This window comes from Eurytemora carolleeae, unplaced genomic scaffold (assembly GCF_000591075.1).
Source record: "Eurytemora carolleeae unplaced genomic scaffold, Eaff_2.0 scaffold375, whole genome shotgun sequence".
In the NCBI taxonomy this organism is placed as follows: domain Eukaryota; kingdom Metazoa; phylum Arthropoda; class Copepoda; order Calanoida; family Temoridae; genus Eurytemora; species Eurytemora carolleeae.
The window spans coordinates 171,280-187,461 of NW_019396277.1; the positions used below are offsets into that span (position 1 = coordinate 171,280).

General features: G+C 31.8%; 2 protein-coding genes and 1 long non-coding RNA gene across 3 annotated transcripts in view; 2 read left to right on the forward strand and 1 right to left on the reverse strand.

Moving 5' to 3' along the window:
- The window catches only part of LOC111699976 (N-acetylated-alpha-linked acidic dipeptidase-like protein), a 33,192-nt gene extending 25,372 nt beyond the window's left edge, over positions 1-7,820 (reverse strand). Inside the window, exons 1-6 of the mRNA XM_023470777.1 lie at positions 7,760-7,820; positions 3,611-3,676; positions 2,825-2,879; positions 2,622-2,679; positions 1,864-1,979; positions 941-1,039 (exon numbers count right to left, since the gene is read on the reverse strand). Of these exons, the coding sequence (XP_023326545.1) occupies positions 941-1,039; positions 1,864-1,979; positions 2,622-2,679; positions 2,825-2,879; positions 3,611-3,676; position 7,760 (395 nt within the window). The 5' untranslated portion in view covers positions 7,761-7,820. The remainder of the gene's footprint in view (positions 1-940; positions 1,040-1,863; positions 1,980-2,621; positions 2,680-2,824; positions 2,880-3,610; positions 3,677-7,759) is intronic.
- Positions 7,821-8,149: 329 nt separating this feature from the next.
- On the forward strand, positions 8,150-9,028 carry LOC111699989 (uncharacterized). Its single transcript, XR_002764877.1, has 2 exons — positions 8,150-8,208; positions 8,928-9,028. It is a non-coding gene; the product is annotated as an uncharacterized LOC111699989 (long non-coding RNA).
- Positions 9,029-12,431: 3,403 nt separating this feature from the next.
- The window catches only part of LOC111699977 (uncharacterized), a 6,249-nt gene continuing 2,498 nt past the window's right edge, over positions 12,432-16,182 (forward strand). Inside the window, exons 1-6 of the mRNA XM_023470778.1 lie at positions 12,432-12,750; positions 13,177-13,265; positions 14,077-14,194; positions 14,693-14,846; positions 14,906-14,969; positions 15,783-15,886. Coding sequence (XP_023326546.1) covers positions 12,432-12,750; positions 13,177-13,265; positions 14,077-14,194; positions 14,693-14,846; positions 14,906-14,969; positions 15,783-15,886 — 848 coding nt within the window. The remainder of the gene's footprint in view (positions 12,751-13,176; positions 13,266-14,076; positions 14,195-14,692; positions 14,847-14,905; positions 14,970-15,782; positions 15,887-16,182) is intronic.

A 16,182-nucleotide genomic window follows, 5' to 3' on the forward strand; every position in this document is an offset into this window, starting at 1 on the left:
ACCTAAATCTGATCAAAATTGTAAAAGATAACGACTTAAAAAGTGGTTTTGTGAACTTTTCCGATTTTTGTTTTTTGCAAAAAATTCGCAAGTGATATTTGCAGAGAAACCACAAATGAAAATAAAGAGTTTAAATAAAGAAAATCATGCAATGTCTAACCAAAGAATCAGTTTTGTTAATCATCACTAGGATGTATTGTACATTGAGGTGAATTTAGGCCAGTTGATATATATTAATTAACAAAACTGATTCTTTTGATATATATAATTCATACTTTATCAGCAAAAGCTCTAAAGGCAAACGCTTTAAATCGGGCATTGTCATCTTTGCATGGAGGGTCACTTGGAATTACGCTTACAGTCCCTTTAATAGATTAAAGTTATACTGTTAAGGATACATTCTAGAGATACTGGCAGCCATGAATATAAAGCATAAGTATTTTAATCCTAGAATGATTTCTAATTAATGTAAATGTATACAACACGCACCTAATACCTGACCGCGTCAACCGTGTTTCACCGGCTAGTCCTATTGAGTGTCTGCTTTATTTACCCAATGTCCGGGCAATACAGTACAAACTGGGACCGGAAAGGTTGACCCAGCTTAGAAATTCAAATGTACTACAGCTGCCCGTGTACAATATATATATGATCGGAGGGTTACTTGAAATCACGCTTGTACGCTTGTACGGTCCCTTTCCAAGGGGTACGGTCCCTTTACAGGGGGTACTTTCAAAATACGTGTTGAAAGGAGAGGTAACAAAAAGGTTTTTGAGTTTCCTGTAGTATGTCGAATTTGACGCTGGCAGAAGACATATTAAAAAACGCATAAACGATCCATAAACGATCCAAAAGCGATCCAAAAACTACGAAACAACAAACGTGCTGTAACGTTTATGTTAAAGATATTGCAGTAACAAAAGTATAAAAAAAATCTTACTTTGAGTAAGCATTAAATGCATGAACAAAATTAGGATGATCTACTCCTTCCTCTTTAAAATGACTTCTGAACACTTCCTCATTTTTCGAGTTGTAAATCCTTCATTAGTATTTTATCAAAAAATATTTTTTAACCGTAGATTTCTCCTTGCCATGGAAGTTTTCTAAATTTTGGAGGGAAATTGACAAAATTTTGAAGGATAATAATTAGTGAGTTTTGGAGGCAAAAATTATTACAGTTTGGAGGCAAAAATTAGTAAGTTTTGGAGGCAATATAATTTAGTTTTGGAGTAAAAAACGAATAAATTTTGGAGCCAAAAGGGATTAAATTTCGGGGGCAAAATTCAATTAATTTTGGAGGCAAAAATTATTAAATGTCGGAGGCAAAAAATAATTACATTTTGGAGGCAAAACTATATAAATGTCGGAGGCCAAAGTATTAAAAAAGAAATTCTGCCCAATTTCTGCAGTGTTAGAAGAAACCCACAATATCGAACAATTTCCGAAAGCTTTACAAACCTACGAACTTTTTGAATTAACAGAATGTGAGGGATTTTTTTAATTATGTTGGATATTTCATGCAATCTGTTTATAATTTCTAACAAAATGTTCATAATTTCTAACAAATTGTTCATAATTTCTAACAAAATGTTCATAACTTCTAACAAAATGTTCATAATTTCTAACAGAATGATCATAATTTCTAACAAAATGTTCATAATTTTTTTCTAAAAGTTTTAATTTATAACAAAGCTCTTCGCTCAAATATTTGTGTTAGCTATAGCTGGCCAAACGGTTGAATTTTTGAGTACCCCGGGGATAGCATAGGCTAAAAAAATAAAAATATTTGTTTTCATAATTCAATTTTTTTCCAAAATTCCACGGACAACGCCGGGCACTTCAGCTAGTAATTTGATAAAACTCCTGATAAGGTTGGGATCTGTAGAATTTGGATAATCGAGAAGGATTTTATAGTTCTCAATTGATACAGAATCTATTCCAGCAGATCTCCAGGTTTCAGCCATCCATTCTGCCAACTCCTAGGGGTAAAATTGAATTAGAGGATAAATGTGGAATAGGAAGACGACTGTAAGACGTTTTGATTTGAAATAGAAATTCAACCTATAGTCTGACCGCGTCAACCTTTTTGCATCGACTAGTCTTATGAGTGTCTGTTTTATTTAGCCAATGTCCAGGCGAGTCCATGTGATACAGTACAAACTGGGACCGGAAAGGTTTACCCGGCTCGGAAATTCAAATATACAAAGGCTGCCCGTGAACAACATCAAATGCTAATGTCGTTTTCCTATTCCACAGCTGTTTGGGTCTCACTGTGTAAGCTTTTTTTTTAAAAATATTTTTAAACTTTTAAAAAATGATTTTAAGGAAACTTGCGTTTGAATTAAATTCATTTTAAAAGCTTTATATTCGCGCAAGCAAATAGAGATAAAATATAAAATATAAAGTAAAATATTTGAATCACTTAATAACAATGTAATTTAAACTTTTGTACTAAATTTCAAAAGATTATTTTTTATCAGAATAAAGGTTTTTTTTTAATAAAGATGTTTTAACATTAAGATTTTACACTCGAATTAATTGTTTAAACACTGTTCTAAATTCAGTTAAGAACAATTCAGCCTAACATAACGATAAATTAAAAAATTGTTTAATATTTTTACCTTGTCTCTTTCCAGCCCCGCCATGTGAGGTTCTTTACTTAGTTCTATCAAATATTCCCTATCAAATAGAAATTTAATTTTAATTTCAAACGATTCTTACTTCTTCACAGTTTGTTAGACAACGAAATGATTGCTTCATACTATGAGACACATTGCACAATTGAATTTAATACTTGGGATTATCATGGAAGAATATTTTTTACCTGATTTGATTTGAATCAACTTCAGCCATTTCCCACTCATATTCCCGACCGGAATCTACAATAGACAGGACAGTGGGTGTCCCAGGAAACATGGCAGTTGGTGAATAATTATGAATGTCTTCTTCCATAAACTGTATTAGATGTTAAAGACTTTTACAGTTTAAAAAAGATGTTTAAATCAAAAATATTTTACTTTGAAATAAATTTTATTATCAAACTAGCTTGAACGATTTTACCGGGAAACTAAAATTTCGCTATTAAAATCGACCCACTCAACTTAGAATTTCAAAACCAAGCTACGAACATTCCTTTGGGTCTCCTGAGTTTCTCAATAAAATTTGGAAAGAAATCGGTCCAGCAGGGGTTAGTGATTTATGATCGGACAAACAACCAGACAAACAGAGATGATAGCTATATAATATTTTTATTATTCTCTTTGGTATCATTCATCTTAACAAATTATGGAAGAAGACATTTTGAACTATTGACCAAATGTAATGTTTCGTGGGACACCCTCTACAATCAAAGTACGTAATCTATAATATAAATAAATATCTAGAAATGTTGTGTCATAAACTATTCATTTTCTGGGATAATTTAATCTGAATTTTGATTTGAAAATCAACGAACAAAATCTTACGGTTGCCCGTCGAATTTGTAAATTTTTATTTAATGTTTTTCCTTGGATACTTATATAATAACATAATATATATAATACATATTTGTGTAGTGATTTACAAAATTATAAAACTTGAAAAAAACAAACTTTTGTAATGAAGAATTTACCTTTTATTAAATTTCTTGAAGAAGAAAGTCCTGCACAGAGCAGGATCAGGGCAAGCGTTAACATCACTAAATATATCTATTTTATCTATTTCATTTATGTATTTTTATCAACTTCTATCTTTCAATGTCTGATAAAGGGATCTGTAAACTTTATGAAGTTTTATGAAGATGTTCTTTTTCTGTTTTGAAATCTATGAGTTAAATCTTCAGGGCGCGAAAGAGCGCCGATTTTTTTGGTTCACCCCTTAACAGTCGTTGTTCAACCCCATTAAAAAATGTATTAAACAAGATTAATGTCGATTAAAAGAATTTGAGAAATTATTTAAACATAGACAAACTGTCAGTTGATAAGAAACAAAGATATAATTATATATGTATGATTAAAATTTTAAGTCTAAGGGCCAGGAGATGCTCAGGGGGGGGCATGTCTAGGGGGTACACAGGGTTCCAGGCCCCCCAAACCTTACGCCCCTGCTTGGATTTCATTATGCTAATTTTGTGGTTTGGAAACTGCATGCAGCGGGGCTCATGGTGGCCACTCTCCCTCCTCTCCCCCGCAAAACTCTCTAATCTCCTGCGTACTATTCCATGGTTATTGGTTAGGTTATCATCATGACAAGGATTGAAGAACCAATTTTGAAGTGCAAACCTTCTCCTCTTAGCTCAGGGGTGTTCACTGTTCACTGTTCAAGCACCAACTGAGTCCTTTTATATATTTTAGCTTGTCTGTCTGTTTGTTTGTGTACAATAAACGTCAAAACGGCTGAACCGATCGGGTCCAAATTTTGTGTGGGACCTAACGTGACCCCAGGAAAGGTTTATGAATGATCAAAAAAAAAAAAAAATGTGTTTTAAATCTTTTTTTATTTTGAAAATACGCGAACAAATATTATGAAATCCGCAAACTTTGTTTGTCTTTGTTTTATACTGTACAAAGAGAAGATGCTCACAGATAAAGCCACAATTAAAAGTTAAGATAGAAGATGGGCGCGAAGCGCCCTAAAAGCGTAGTAACTTTAAACAGGGTAACGTCATGAAAAAGGCAATTTTTTAGCTACTAATATTTTTGTTACGAACTTATACTATTCCATTTGGATTCGTTTTATTCCCATATTTGGTTTCTAATTTTCTAAGTCAAATTCTACACAAAAATATTTAGACCCCAAGAAAAGGAAATTCTAGTTTTTATTTAAAGACACTCGCTTATATTTCAGGCTCTGGGAATTGGAACATTTTTACCTGAGATATTTTAGATAATGTTTAATATAACTGATTGTTTGGAACCTCTAACAATCTTCAGCATGTTACCCAATTTATTTTGACCTTTTCTTTTACGCCAGAAAAGTGTCTGTAAACTAATAATTGATTCAATTGAATGTAGAGAGCGAATTCGATTTCTTTAAAATTGCATGGCTAACCAATTTCAATACGTGTTTTTAACCATGGTATTATTTTTTTTGAAAAGCTTTTAAAAACCAAACAGAGCAGTTTAGAGTCTCCAATATGCAACTAAATATACTAGCTATTCCTGGATTTTTAGGATAACTTGGACTTGGGGAAAAATATAAAGTAGAAGTAAAAATGAGCATTAAACTCTATCACACCTTATTGGCTCTTCTCCAAGCATAGGCCTTATTTAAAAATGGCGTACAGTCCCTTTGGAATATATTTTTTTAACCTGTAAGTTATCCTGGTATCAGCTAACTACGTGTTCTTATCTTAACGAAATATTCTAATTTATCTTCCATATATCAATAGTATAAAGCGATAAACTAAACACCTTGATGATAATTCTTAAATTTTATTTTTATTTTACAACATTTAAAAAACGATCGTAATTCAAATTCGTTCAAACGATTTTAAATCGTTAATTTTTCGATTTGTTCGTTTGCTTAAAATAGAGCAATTGTTTTTCCCTTTTTCTGAACAACATCATCTTTCACGAAAAGTTTTGTTCTTTCTCAAAAACTTTGCTCTCTTCGGAAAACTAGAGATCCTGTGATATCCTTACTTTACAACCCAATTTTTACCCATTAATAGTAGATTTGGCGTACTTGCTCTTTTGTACTTTATTGTTAAGCTATGCATTTTAAATATTCAATTATTTTTCGTCAATTACGCAACTTTTAACGGATTTCGACGAAGATCTCAAAATACGACTAAAGATATTTTAAAAATGCAGAAAGCGTGAAGGTACTTTTTGGTGAAGGGTTTATTACTAATTTCCGAATTTCCTTTTTTGTTACAGTAAATGATATTATTTCTTTGTAAAAAACTGCTGTTTGATCTAGACTTGTATTGATAAGTTTTTTAGATTATCTGGATTCTATATGTAAAAACTGCTGTTTAATCTGGACTTGTATTGATAAGTTTTTTAAATTAGCTGGATTCTATATGTAAAAACTGCTGTTTAATCTGGACTTGTATTGATAAGTTTTTTAGATTAGCTGGATTCTATATGTAAAAACTGCAGTTTAATCTAGACTTGTATTGATAAGCCTTTTAGATTAGCTGGATTCTATATGTAACAACTGCTGTTTAATCTGGACTTGTATTGATAAGTTTTTTAAATTAGCTGGATTCTATATGTAAAAAACCTCTTCGTAATTTTTCATATTGTTTATTGATTTTTAAACAATCAAATGGCACGTACAAAACATCTGAATGCTCTTTGTATTCAAACAAGGATTGCTTTAATGGTTTAACTGGAGCAAGATGCGTCTAAATAAAGTGTTAATCTGTCTGTAAGGGTGTGTGTATGTCCGATCTCAACTCATGAACCAATTTTGTCTCAAATTTAGGTTAGGGAACTCGGTAGAACCATGGGAATGTTCTTAGCTTATAAACTTTTAAGTATTTTAAAGTTCTAACTTGAGTAGGTTAATCTATAGAGAAAGTTAAGATTTCAGGCAAAGCTGGGTTTTCAATTTCCAATTCTCACTCATTATAATCCTGTTTAAAACGCTGCAAGGTTCTGCAATTCAGTGGCAAATGAGAAATGAGAATGCTATTTTCTAATAAAAAACATTTGGATAACACATATGAGCGTGTAATTATTGATACAAAAGATTGTTGTACTTTTGGGTTGAAATTAATTCTTAATGATAAATATTAAAATTGAAAAAAAGCTCTAAATAGAGTATTTAAATGTCTCTACTACAAGGGAAAAGGATCAGGGGTGTAAATTTTTGTTAATTTTTTTTGAAAAAATGTAAATCCAATAAAAATGATATTTTTATAAATGTATGCACAATTTGAAATATAACAGTAAAACACAGCAAAAACGTTCTGCTTGTTTAAAATGTCTGTATTTTCTGAAAAAGATTTTTAATTATCTTTACTTTTCTCAAAATTTGATAAATAAATAAAGTTTACACACCTGAACTTTGATTATAAAATTGGAGATAAGATAAAGTAATCTGTATTAGGGCTGGGCATTGGTCTCTTTCTAGAAATTAATATTTTCTAGAAAACTCTACAGGGTGACAGGTTAGTTTCGGAAAAACTGTGGGCAGGAAAAATTTGGGGTAGGAAAATTTCCTAATATGACAATTTCCAAGAGAGGAGAAGTGTAAAAAATGTTTTTTAAGAAACGTGTCCTTTAACGTCCTTTATAGTCCTTTAATGTCCTGTAGCGTCCATTAACGTCCTTTAACGTCCTTTAGCTTCCATTGACGTCCTTTAACCTCCTTTAACGTCCTTTTCATGACTTCGATAAAAAGTTGGAGTGTCGGGAGGGGCTCAGAGTCGAAATACTGAAAAAGTTACTTGTACGACTTTGTTACTTTGCAGCTTCTCTAGTTTTTGGATGACTTACTCGAGCTTAAAAATTAGAAATTCAAAACATTTCGAAAATTGCTGACCCCTGAAACTAAATTGCTGACCCCTGAAACTAAATTGCTAACCCCTGAAACTAAATTGCTGACCCCTGAAACTAGCTGTACAGTACAAATACAGAATATGAAAAGCAAAACTGGACGGTATGCCAAATGAATGATCCCTATCACGGGCAGCCGTGATACACTTGAATTTCCGAGCTGGGTCAACCTTTCCGCTCTCAGTTTGTACTGTACCTAGCTCTAAGGACAGGACTAGCCAGTGCAACAAGTTTGACGCGGTCTGAATTTATACTTTATAGGATGAATTTACTTTTACTGAAAGGGCAGAGGTGCGAGCCATCTAGTGAAATTTCTATGTATCCTCTGTAAACCTGATATAAAATGTATATAAAACAAATTTCCATAAAAAATTAAAATTTTAAAAAGAGTAAATTTGCCCTTCCCTTGTTAAGATTATTCTATCTGAGAATACTTCTATTCTTTCACAGTTTGTACAAAATCTATAACTGAGAATATTTATTCACGAACACATGTGCAATCCATGGAGGGTGAATATTCGGAGTTTGAATATTCGGAGCTTAAATAACAGAAAATTCAAAATAAATTCTAAAATAAATATTCAACTTTTTAAAGGTTTTATTCAAAAAAAAAAAAATTCTATTATGATTAATTAAAAAACAAGTTTCACAAATTTATTTTCAGACAAAAATGTATATTTTAACCATTTGTGGGATTGGTTTGATATATTTAGTTTCCAAGGTAAACCATAATTTTCCTAATTTAAAGAAAATGCTCTGAAGAAAAGGAACATATTCAAATTGATTTAAAAAAATTGAACTTGTAAATTAAATCCGTTTTTTCCTTAAAAAGTTTCCATTTCCTTCATTCAAAAGTGTCAAATTGAGTTTCTCAAAAAAGAGTTCCAAGGGTTGAGAAAAGAATTAAAAGTAGAACTGTTTTAAAAATGTCGCCTATTCAAAAATGATCACCCTCAACAATTTCTGTTTAAAAGTTATGAACAGAATTTGTCAGACTACATAGTTTGCTAAAAGCTTTATTTTTATACTAGCTAAAATGCACGGCGTTGCCCGTTAAATAAAAAACTTGAATAAAAAAATTAGATTTTTGAAGAAAAAAATATTCGATTTTTTTAGCCTATGCTACCCCTAGGGTACCCATGCGTTCCCTAAGAAATGTCCAGCATTAGCTATAGCTAACATATATTTTATATAGGTACAAATATATAAATATATGAGCAAAGAGCTTTACTATATAGATGAAAACTATATTTAAATGTACTTTCTATTCAAGGTCGTCTTTCTATTTTCTAACACTGTTTTATAAACTCTTTTTTTGCCTGGTAAATTTACGTTTTAGCAATTTTTAGTGGTTGCTGATAAAAAAAGGGATAGCGCCCCCCCCCCCTAGTTGCGCCCATTGATTATCATCATTTTTGTATCAAATAAACATGCTTTTAGGTATTTTTCTCTACTCCGGAGAAAATAGGTGTTTACATGCAGCCGGGATTTCTTAGTCCACTTAAACAATTGATCATGTACTTGTTAATCAAATTCAGGTATAAAGCATCTTAAGAAATTAAAGGCTTTCGTGGCGCTTCGCGCCTCTCTTTCTGATTGTATTATATTATTTCATTTTTTCTTCGTACATTATAAATTCGACACGAAAGGAAAGCTTTGAAATTTCAAACTTTGATTATTTGATCGAATAGAATTTATTGTTTGAAAAGTGTAAGGGTTGCGCTTTTGGTTTGCAAAGATATAAGATTTAGAAAATCAGAGCTTGAGACTCAATTCCTTTATGGAAAAATAATTTATTTTGAAGGGATACCTAGCACTGATATTCCTAAGCTAAGGAGATTCTGAGGCTTTAAGACTGGTTGCGTATTTGTTGAATATGATCTGTTTAATACTACAACTTTTATACAAACTTGCATTAATATGAATTTTCGTATACATTTGACACAGTTTTATATCAATTTCTCGAGACAGAAACATCAGAGGGATGACTTATAGGTAGATCGTTCTACTCCTGAGATTCTTAGGTTTCATCCTATACCCCCTTTAATTTTTCCTTAGCAGTCCCTTTAACACTGATATTCCTAAATTTGGAATTTTGCGAGGTCATGCATAAAATCTTGGGCCCTAGATCTGTTTATCCGTTTTATGCAATTACAAGCCACAAACAAACAAACAGACAGACAGACAACGCAATTGTACTTGTTTTTTTTATGAATAATCACAATAAAGGATTGTTGAAAGACTTGCAAAACAGATTTTATTCAAAGTCATGTTTTGCAGAAGCGTTAAACTTGTTTTAAATCTCACGTTAAACTTGTTTTAAATCTCACGTTAAACTTGTTTTAAATCTCACGTTAAACTTGTTTTAAATCTCACGTAGCGAGGTCATGCATAAAATCTTGGGCCCTAGATCTGTTTATCCGTTTTATGCAATTACAAGCCACAAACAAACAAACAGACAGACAGAAAACGCAATTTTTTTAGTTTTTTTTTTGAATAATCACAATGAAGGATTGTTTAAAGACTTGCAAAACAGATTTTATTCAAAGTCATGTTTGCAGAAGCGTTATACTTGTTTTAAATCTCACGTTAAACTTGTTTTTAATCTCACGTGAAACTTGTTTTAAATCTCACGTTAAACTTGTCTTAAATCTCACGTTAAACTTGTTTTAAATCTCACCTGAAACTTGTTTTAAATCTCACGTGAAACTTGTTTTAAATCTCACGTGAAACTTGTTTTAAATCTCACGTTAAACTTGTTTTAAATCTCACGTTAAACTTGTTTTAAATCTCACGTGAAACTTGTTTTAAATCTCACGTTAAACTTGTTTTAAATCTCACGTTAAACTTGTTTTAAATCTCACGTTAAACTTGTTTTAAATCTCACGTGATACTTGTTTTAAATCTCACGTGAAACTTGTTTTAAATCTCACGTGAAACTTGTTTTAAATCTCACGTGAAACTTGTTTCAAATCTCACGTTAAACTAGTTTTAAATCTCGCGTTAAACTTGTTTTAAATCTCACGTGAAACTTGTTTTAAATCTCACGTTAAACTTGTTTTAAATCTCACGTTAAACTTGTTTTATATCTCACGTGAAACTTGTTTTAAATCTCACGTTAAACTTTTTTTAAATCTCACGTGAAACTTGTTTTAAATCTCACGTGAAACTTGTTTTAAATCTCACGTGAAACTTGTTTTAAATCTCACGTTAAACTTGTTTTAAATCGCCGTATCTCATGTTAAACTTGTTTTAAATCGCCATATATTACGTTACACTTGTTTTAAATCGACATATATCAGGCTAAAATTTTTCTAAATCGCCATAAATCACGTTACACTTGTTTTAAATCGCAATATATCACGTTCGGCTTGTTCTAAATCGCCGTATCCTACGTTAAACTTGTTTTTAATCACCATTTCTCACGTTGAACTTGTTTTAAATTGCCATATTACGTTAAACTTTTTTTAAATCTCCATATTTCAAGTTAAACTTGATTTAAATCACCATATCTCACGTTAAACTTGTTTTAAATCGCCATATCTCATGTTAAACTTGTTTTAAATCGCTATATCCCATGTTAAACTTGTTTTAAATCACTATATCTCACGTTAAACTTGTTTAAAATCGCCATATCTCACTTAAAGCTTGTTTTAAATCGCTATATCTCACGTTGAACATGTTTTAAATCGCCATATCTGAGGTTAAACTTGTTTTAAATCACCATATCTGAGGTTAAACTTGTTTTAAATCGCCATATCTCATGTTAAACTTGTTTTAAATCGCCATATATGAGATTAAACTTGTTTTATATCACCATATCTCACGTTAAACTTGTTTTAAATCACCATATCTGAGGTTAAACTTGTTTTAAATCGCCATATCTCACGTTAAACTTGTTTTAAATCACCATATCTCACGTTAAACTTGTTTTAAATCGCTATTTATCACCTTAAACTCGTTTTAAATTGCCATATCTCACGTTAAAATTGTTTTAAATCGCTATATCTCACCTTTAACTTGTTTTAAATCGCCATATCTCACGTTAAACTTGTTTTAAATCGCTATATTCCATGTTAAACTTGTTTTAAATCGCTATTTATTACGCTAAACTTGTTTTAAATCGCTATTTCTCACGCTAAACTTGTTTTAAATCGCCATATCTGAGGTTAAACTTGTTTTAAATCGCTATATCTCACGTTAAACTTGTTTTAAATCGCTATTTATTACGCTAAACTTGTTTTAAATCGCTATATCTCACGCTAAACTTGTTTTAAATCGCCATATCTGAGGTTAAACTTGTTTTAAATCGCTATATCTCACGTTAAACTTGTTTTAAATCACCATATCTCACGTTAAACTTGTTTTTAATCACCATATCTGAGGTTAAACTTGTTTAACTAAATTAAATTGCTCTGAAAATTGAAATCTTATTCGTTTTCAATCATAACTCCTATATTGAGAAGAACAAAAATGTTATGCAATTATAATCTTTGCATGAAATTACGCTTCTTTCAGCTACTTTTTAAGTGACCCTATATTTAATAATGAACATAACCGTAAACGATTCACATCAGATCTCTTTATCTGCATTACTGCTAAAGTTATTGGTACTTTGTTATGCGTTCATAAGAAAACGATTCTTAAACCAGCTGAGCTAGACAATGATTGAAATTTGTTTCATTTCAATTTTGGAAAATTGAAAATTGTCTCCCACATTAATTTTCTGTCTTTTAAAACCACTTGATATGACGTAAAACTGTTCTTTTTGGAGACATTTTTTTTAGGATCTTGGGTCAAGTCCCCTGGCAATAGATGCAGTGCTTTTCAGTGGAGGTATCCTTAATATTTAAAAAAAGAAACTTTTAAAATTTCAAAATTTCTTTTTAAGGATCCAAGGATGGAACATACCTTGTACTTTCTGCCGCTAGGAGACAAAGTAAGATGTTTAAATTTTCCGCTGCTAGGAGACAAAGTAAGATGTTTATATTTTCCACCACCAGGAGACAAAGTAAGATGTTTATATTTTCTGCCGCTAGGAGACAAAGTAAGATGTTTATATTTTCCACCGCTAGGAGACAAAGTAAGATGATTATATTTTCTGCCGCTAGGAGACAAAGTAAGATGTTTATATTTTCTGCCGCTAGGAGACAAAGTAAGATGATTATATTTTCTGCCGCTAGGAGACAAAGTAAGATGTTTATATTTTCTGCCGCTAGGAGACAAAGTAAGATGATTATATTTTCTGCCGCTAGGAGACAAAGTAAGATGTTTATATTTTCTGATGCTAGGAGACAAAGTAAGATGTTTATTTATCCACCGCAGTTTAAAAGATTTAGTTAATTTTTTTAAGATATCTGAAGGAATTGAGTGTTTACCACAAACTCTAATTTTCTAATCCCTTTAGCTTTGCAACCCTATCTCATTGACCATAGATATTTCTGGATATTTTAAGCTATGAATTCTGTTCGATCAAATAATCGAAGTTTGAAATATTAAAGGTTTAAACCATCAGGTTGCAAAGAAATTGTAATTTAAAATTTAAGTTTGTGGCAAAGACTCAAATCCATTTGCCCCATTATTTTTCCTTTTTTGAATTTGTATCACATCACATGAAGGCGAAATGTTTCTGAAAACAGAAGAATCAAAAAAAAAGTTTTAAATTAACTTTTAATTAAATTTCGATCAGATGGAGTTGTCCAATGTATCTGTGTTGTGAAGGTGCCGGGAGTAGGAATCCTCCATCATCCCCTTCATCCAGATACAACCATGATACAGGTATCCTCCATCATCCCCTTCATCCAGATACGACCATGATAGAGGTATCCTGCATCATCTTCTTCATCCTGATACAACCATGATGCAGGTATCCTGTATCCTGATACAGCCATGATACAGGTATCCTGTATCCTGATACAACCATGAAACAGGTATCCTTCATCCTGATACAACCATGATACAGGTATCCTTCATCCAGATACAACCATGATACAGGTATCCTGTATCCTGATAAAACCATGATACAGGTATCCTACGTTCTGATAGAAACATGATACAGGTATCCTGTATCCTGATACAGCCATGATACAGGTATCCTACATCCTGATACAACCATGATTCAGGTATCCAGTATCCTGATACAACCATGATGCAGGTATCCTTCATCCTGATACAACTATGATACAGGTATCCTGCATCCTGATACAACCATGCTACAGGTATCCTGCATCCAGATACAACCATGATACAGGTATCCTGTATCCTGATACAACCATAATACAGGTATCCTGTTTCCTGATTCAATCAGGATACAGGTATCCTTCATCCTGATACAGCCATGAAACAGGTATCCTGTATCCTGATATAACCATGATACAGGTATCCTGTATCCTGATACAGCCATGATGCATGTTTCCTTCATCCTGATACAACCAAGATACAGGTATCCTGTATCCTGATACAATGATGAAAGAGGAATAGCAAGATGTTTCAAATATCTACCCATGTTACAGGGTTACCCATGGTAAGTGATAAGAATGTAAAGACGACCCGAAACTCTTACAAAATGACTATTCCAAGATTAAATTAGAAAAATGGAGAAAAGGGTTGGAAAGTGGAGGGGATAGATCTGGAGCCTATTGAACCAATGAAGAAATGGAGAGTTCGGTATAATGGAGATATGGTGCTAGGACAACCAGAAAATTCAAGTAATTACAACAACAACAGCAACAATAAAAACACTACCACAATCAACAACATCAACAACACCACCACCATTGCCACCATCATTACCATTATTACCATCATCACCACCACCACCACCAACAACAACAACAACAATACCAAAAGCAACAACAATGACAACAACAACAACAACAAAATACCACTACACAAAAAAACGCTACTCAAGAAAAAGAAAAGAATAGCAGCAACAATAATAATTACAACCATAACACGAATAAAATAATAACAACAACAACAACACCATTTTTGAAATATAAAAAAGCACAACATCAACAATTACAACAACAGGAACAACAGCAACAACAACAAAAGCAAAACAACCATAACTACAACAAAAGCAACAGCAGAATTAAACATATGTATAAAAAATAACAACACCAAATTGACCACTTTTCAATCCCCTTAAACCAAAGTTTCAACTCAATTTGTTTTTGCAAATTTTTTTGTTCTAATTTTCCTAGATGTAGATATCCCAACCTACCACAGAGTGAACTTAGATGCTGTTTACACATCCGACCTTGAATATTTTGATTTTGATTCTGATATGGAGCCAATGGTTATCTCACGAGCTATGGCTAGAGAACCATGGTCTGCAGCATACTTTCAAAAACTACGGTATCAATTTTAATATTTATATTTGTGTAAGATGTTTTATGAATTTACTTTTTTTCTAGGGCTGCACATCAAAATCATTATGAACAATTTGGAACTGTTTCGGGCAAGCTAACAATTGATCAGGTTGCAAAAGAATTTATATGAATAAATCATAAATTTTAAAATGGACATGGAAGGTTGTCTTTTTCTGGTCGGTACACAGGCAGCCGTTGTATATTTGAATTTCCGAGCCGGGCCAACTTTTCCGGTCCCAGTTTGTACTGTACCTACCTCTATGGACAGGACTAGCCGGTGCAACAAGGTTGACGCGGTCAGATTTTATGCTTAATATAGGTTGAATTTACTTTTACTGAAGAGGCAGTGGTGCGTGAGTATTTTTTCATAGCATATCTAAATACCACTAGAATAGGGCCTCTGTCGAAGTACCTTTATAAAAATACACTACACTTGATTCCTCTATTTGGAATTAAAAATAGCTTGTACATTATGTGGATTTTGTAAATATTTGCTCTGTTCAATTTTTCAATTAGGTAATTCAAAAAACTTGGTTAAAAAAAAGTTATTTAAAATAAATCAAGATTTCAGGATTAATGAGATCAAAACAGTATAACTTTTGTTTACAAAAAAAATACAAAAGCTTATTACAATTTTAAAAATTCTTGCAGAATAACTTCGTGTTTTCTCAAAAAGTTTTTTTTCAGTAAAGTAAAAAAAACTGTAAAATTGTAGAACATTGCCCAAACTTTTATTACTGTTGTTGTTGTAGAAAATTATTTAAAGCTTCATGTTTTTCACTCAATAAACTTAACAGAAAACAACCCTACTTTATCATAAGAACTCAGCCGTTTTTCTCAATGTATTTGACAGAATACTTGCATCAACTTATTATTTAATATTACTTTTATTCATGATTAAAAAATAAGATTTTTATTCTAGACTGAGTATGATATTGGACTAAGCACAATGCGAGATCATACTCATGGTTCATCAAGAGATTGGAAATTAATGCATAGATACGGTCTACATAACTTTACAACAAGGTTCTATGTAAATTTAAAGTACTTACCACTTATTACATAGATATGGTCTACATAACTTTACAACAAGGTTCTATATATATTTAAAGTATTTACTACTTATTACATAGATACGGTCTACATAACTTTACAACAAGGTTCTATATATATTTAAAGTACTTACTACTTATTACATAGATATGGTCTACATAACTTTACAACAAGGTGCTATATATATTTAAAGTACTTACTATTTATTACATAGATACAGTCTACATAACTTTACAACAAGGTTCTATGTATATTTAAAGTACTTACTA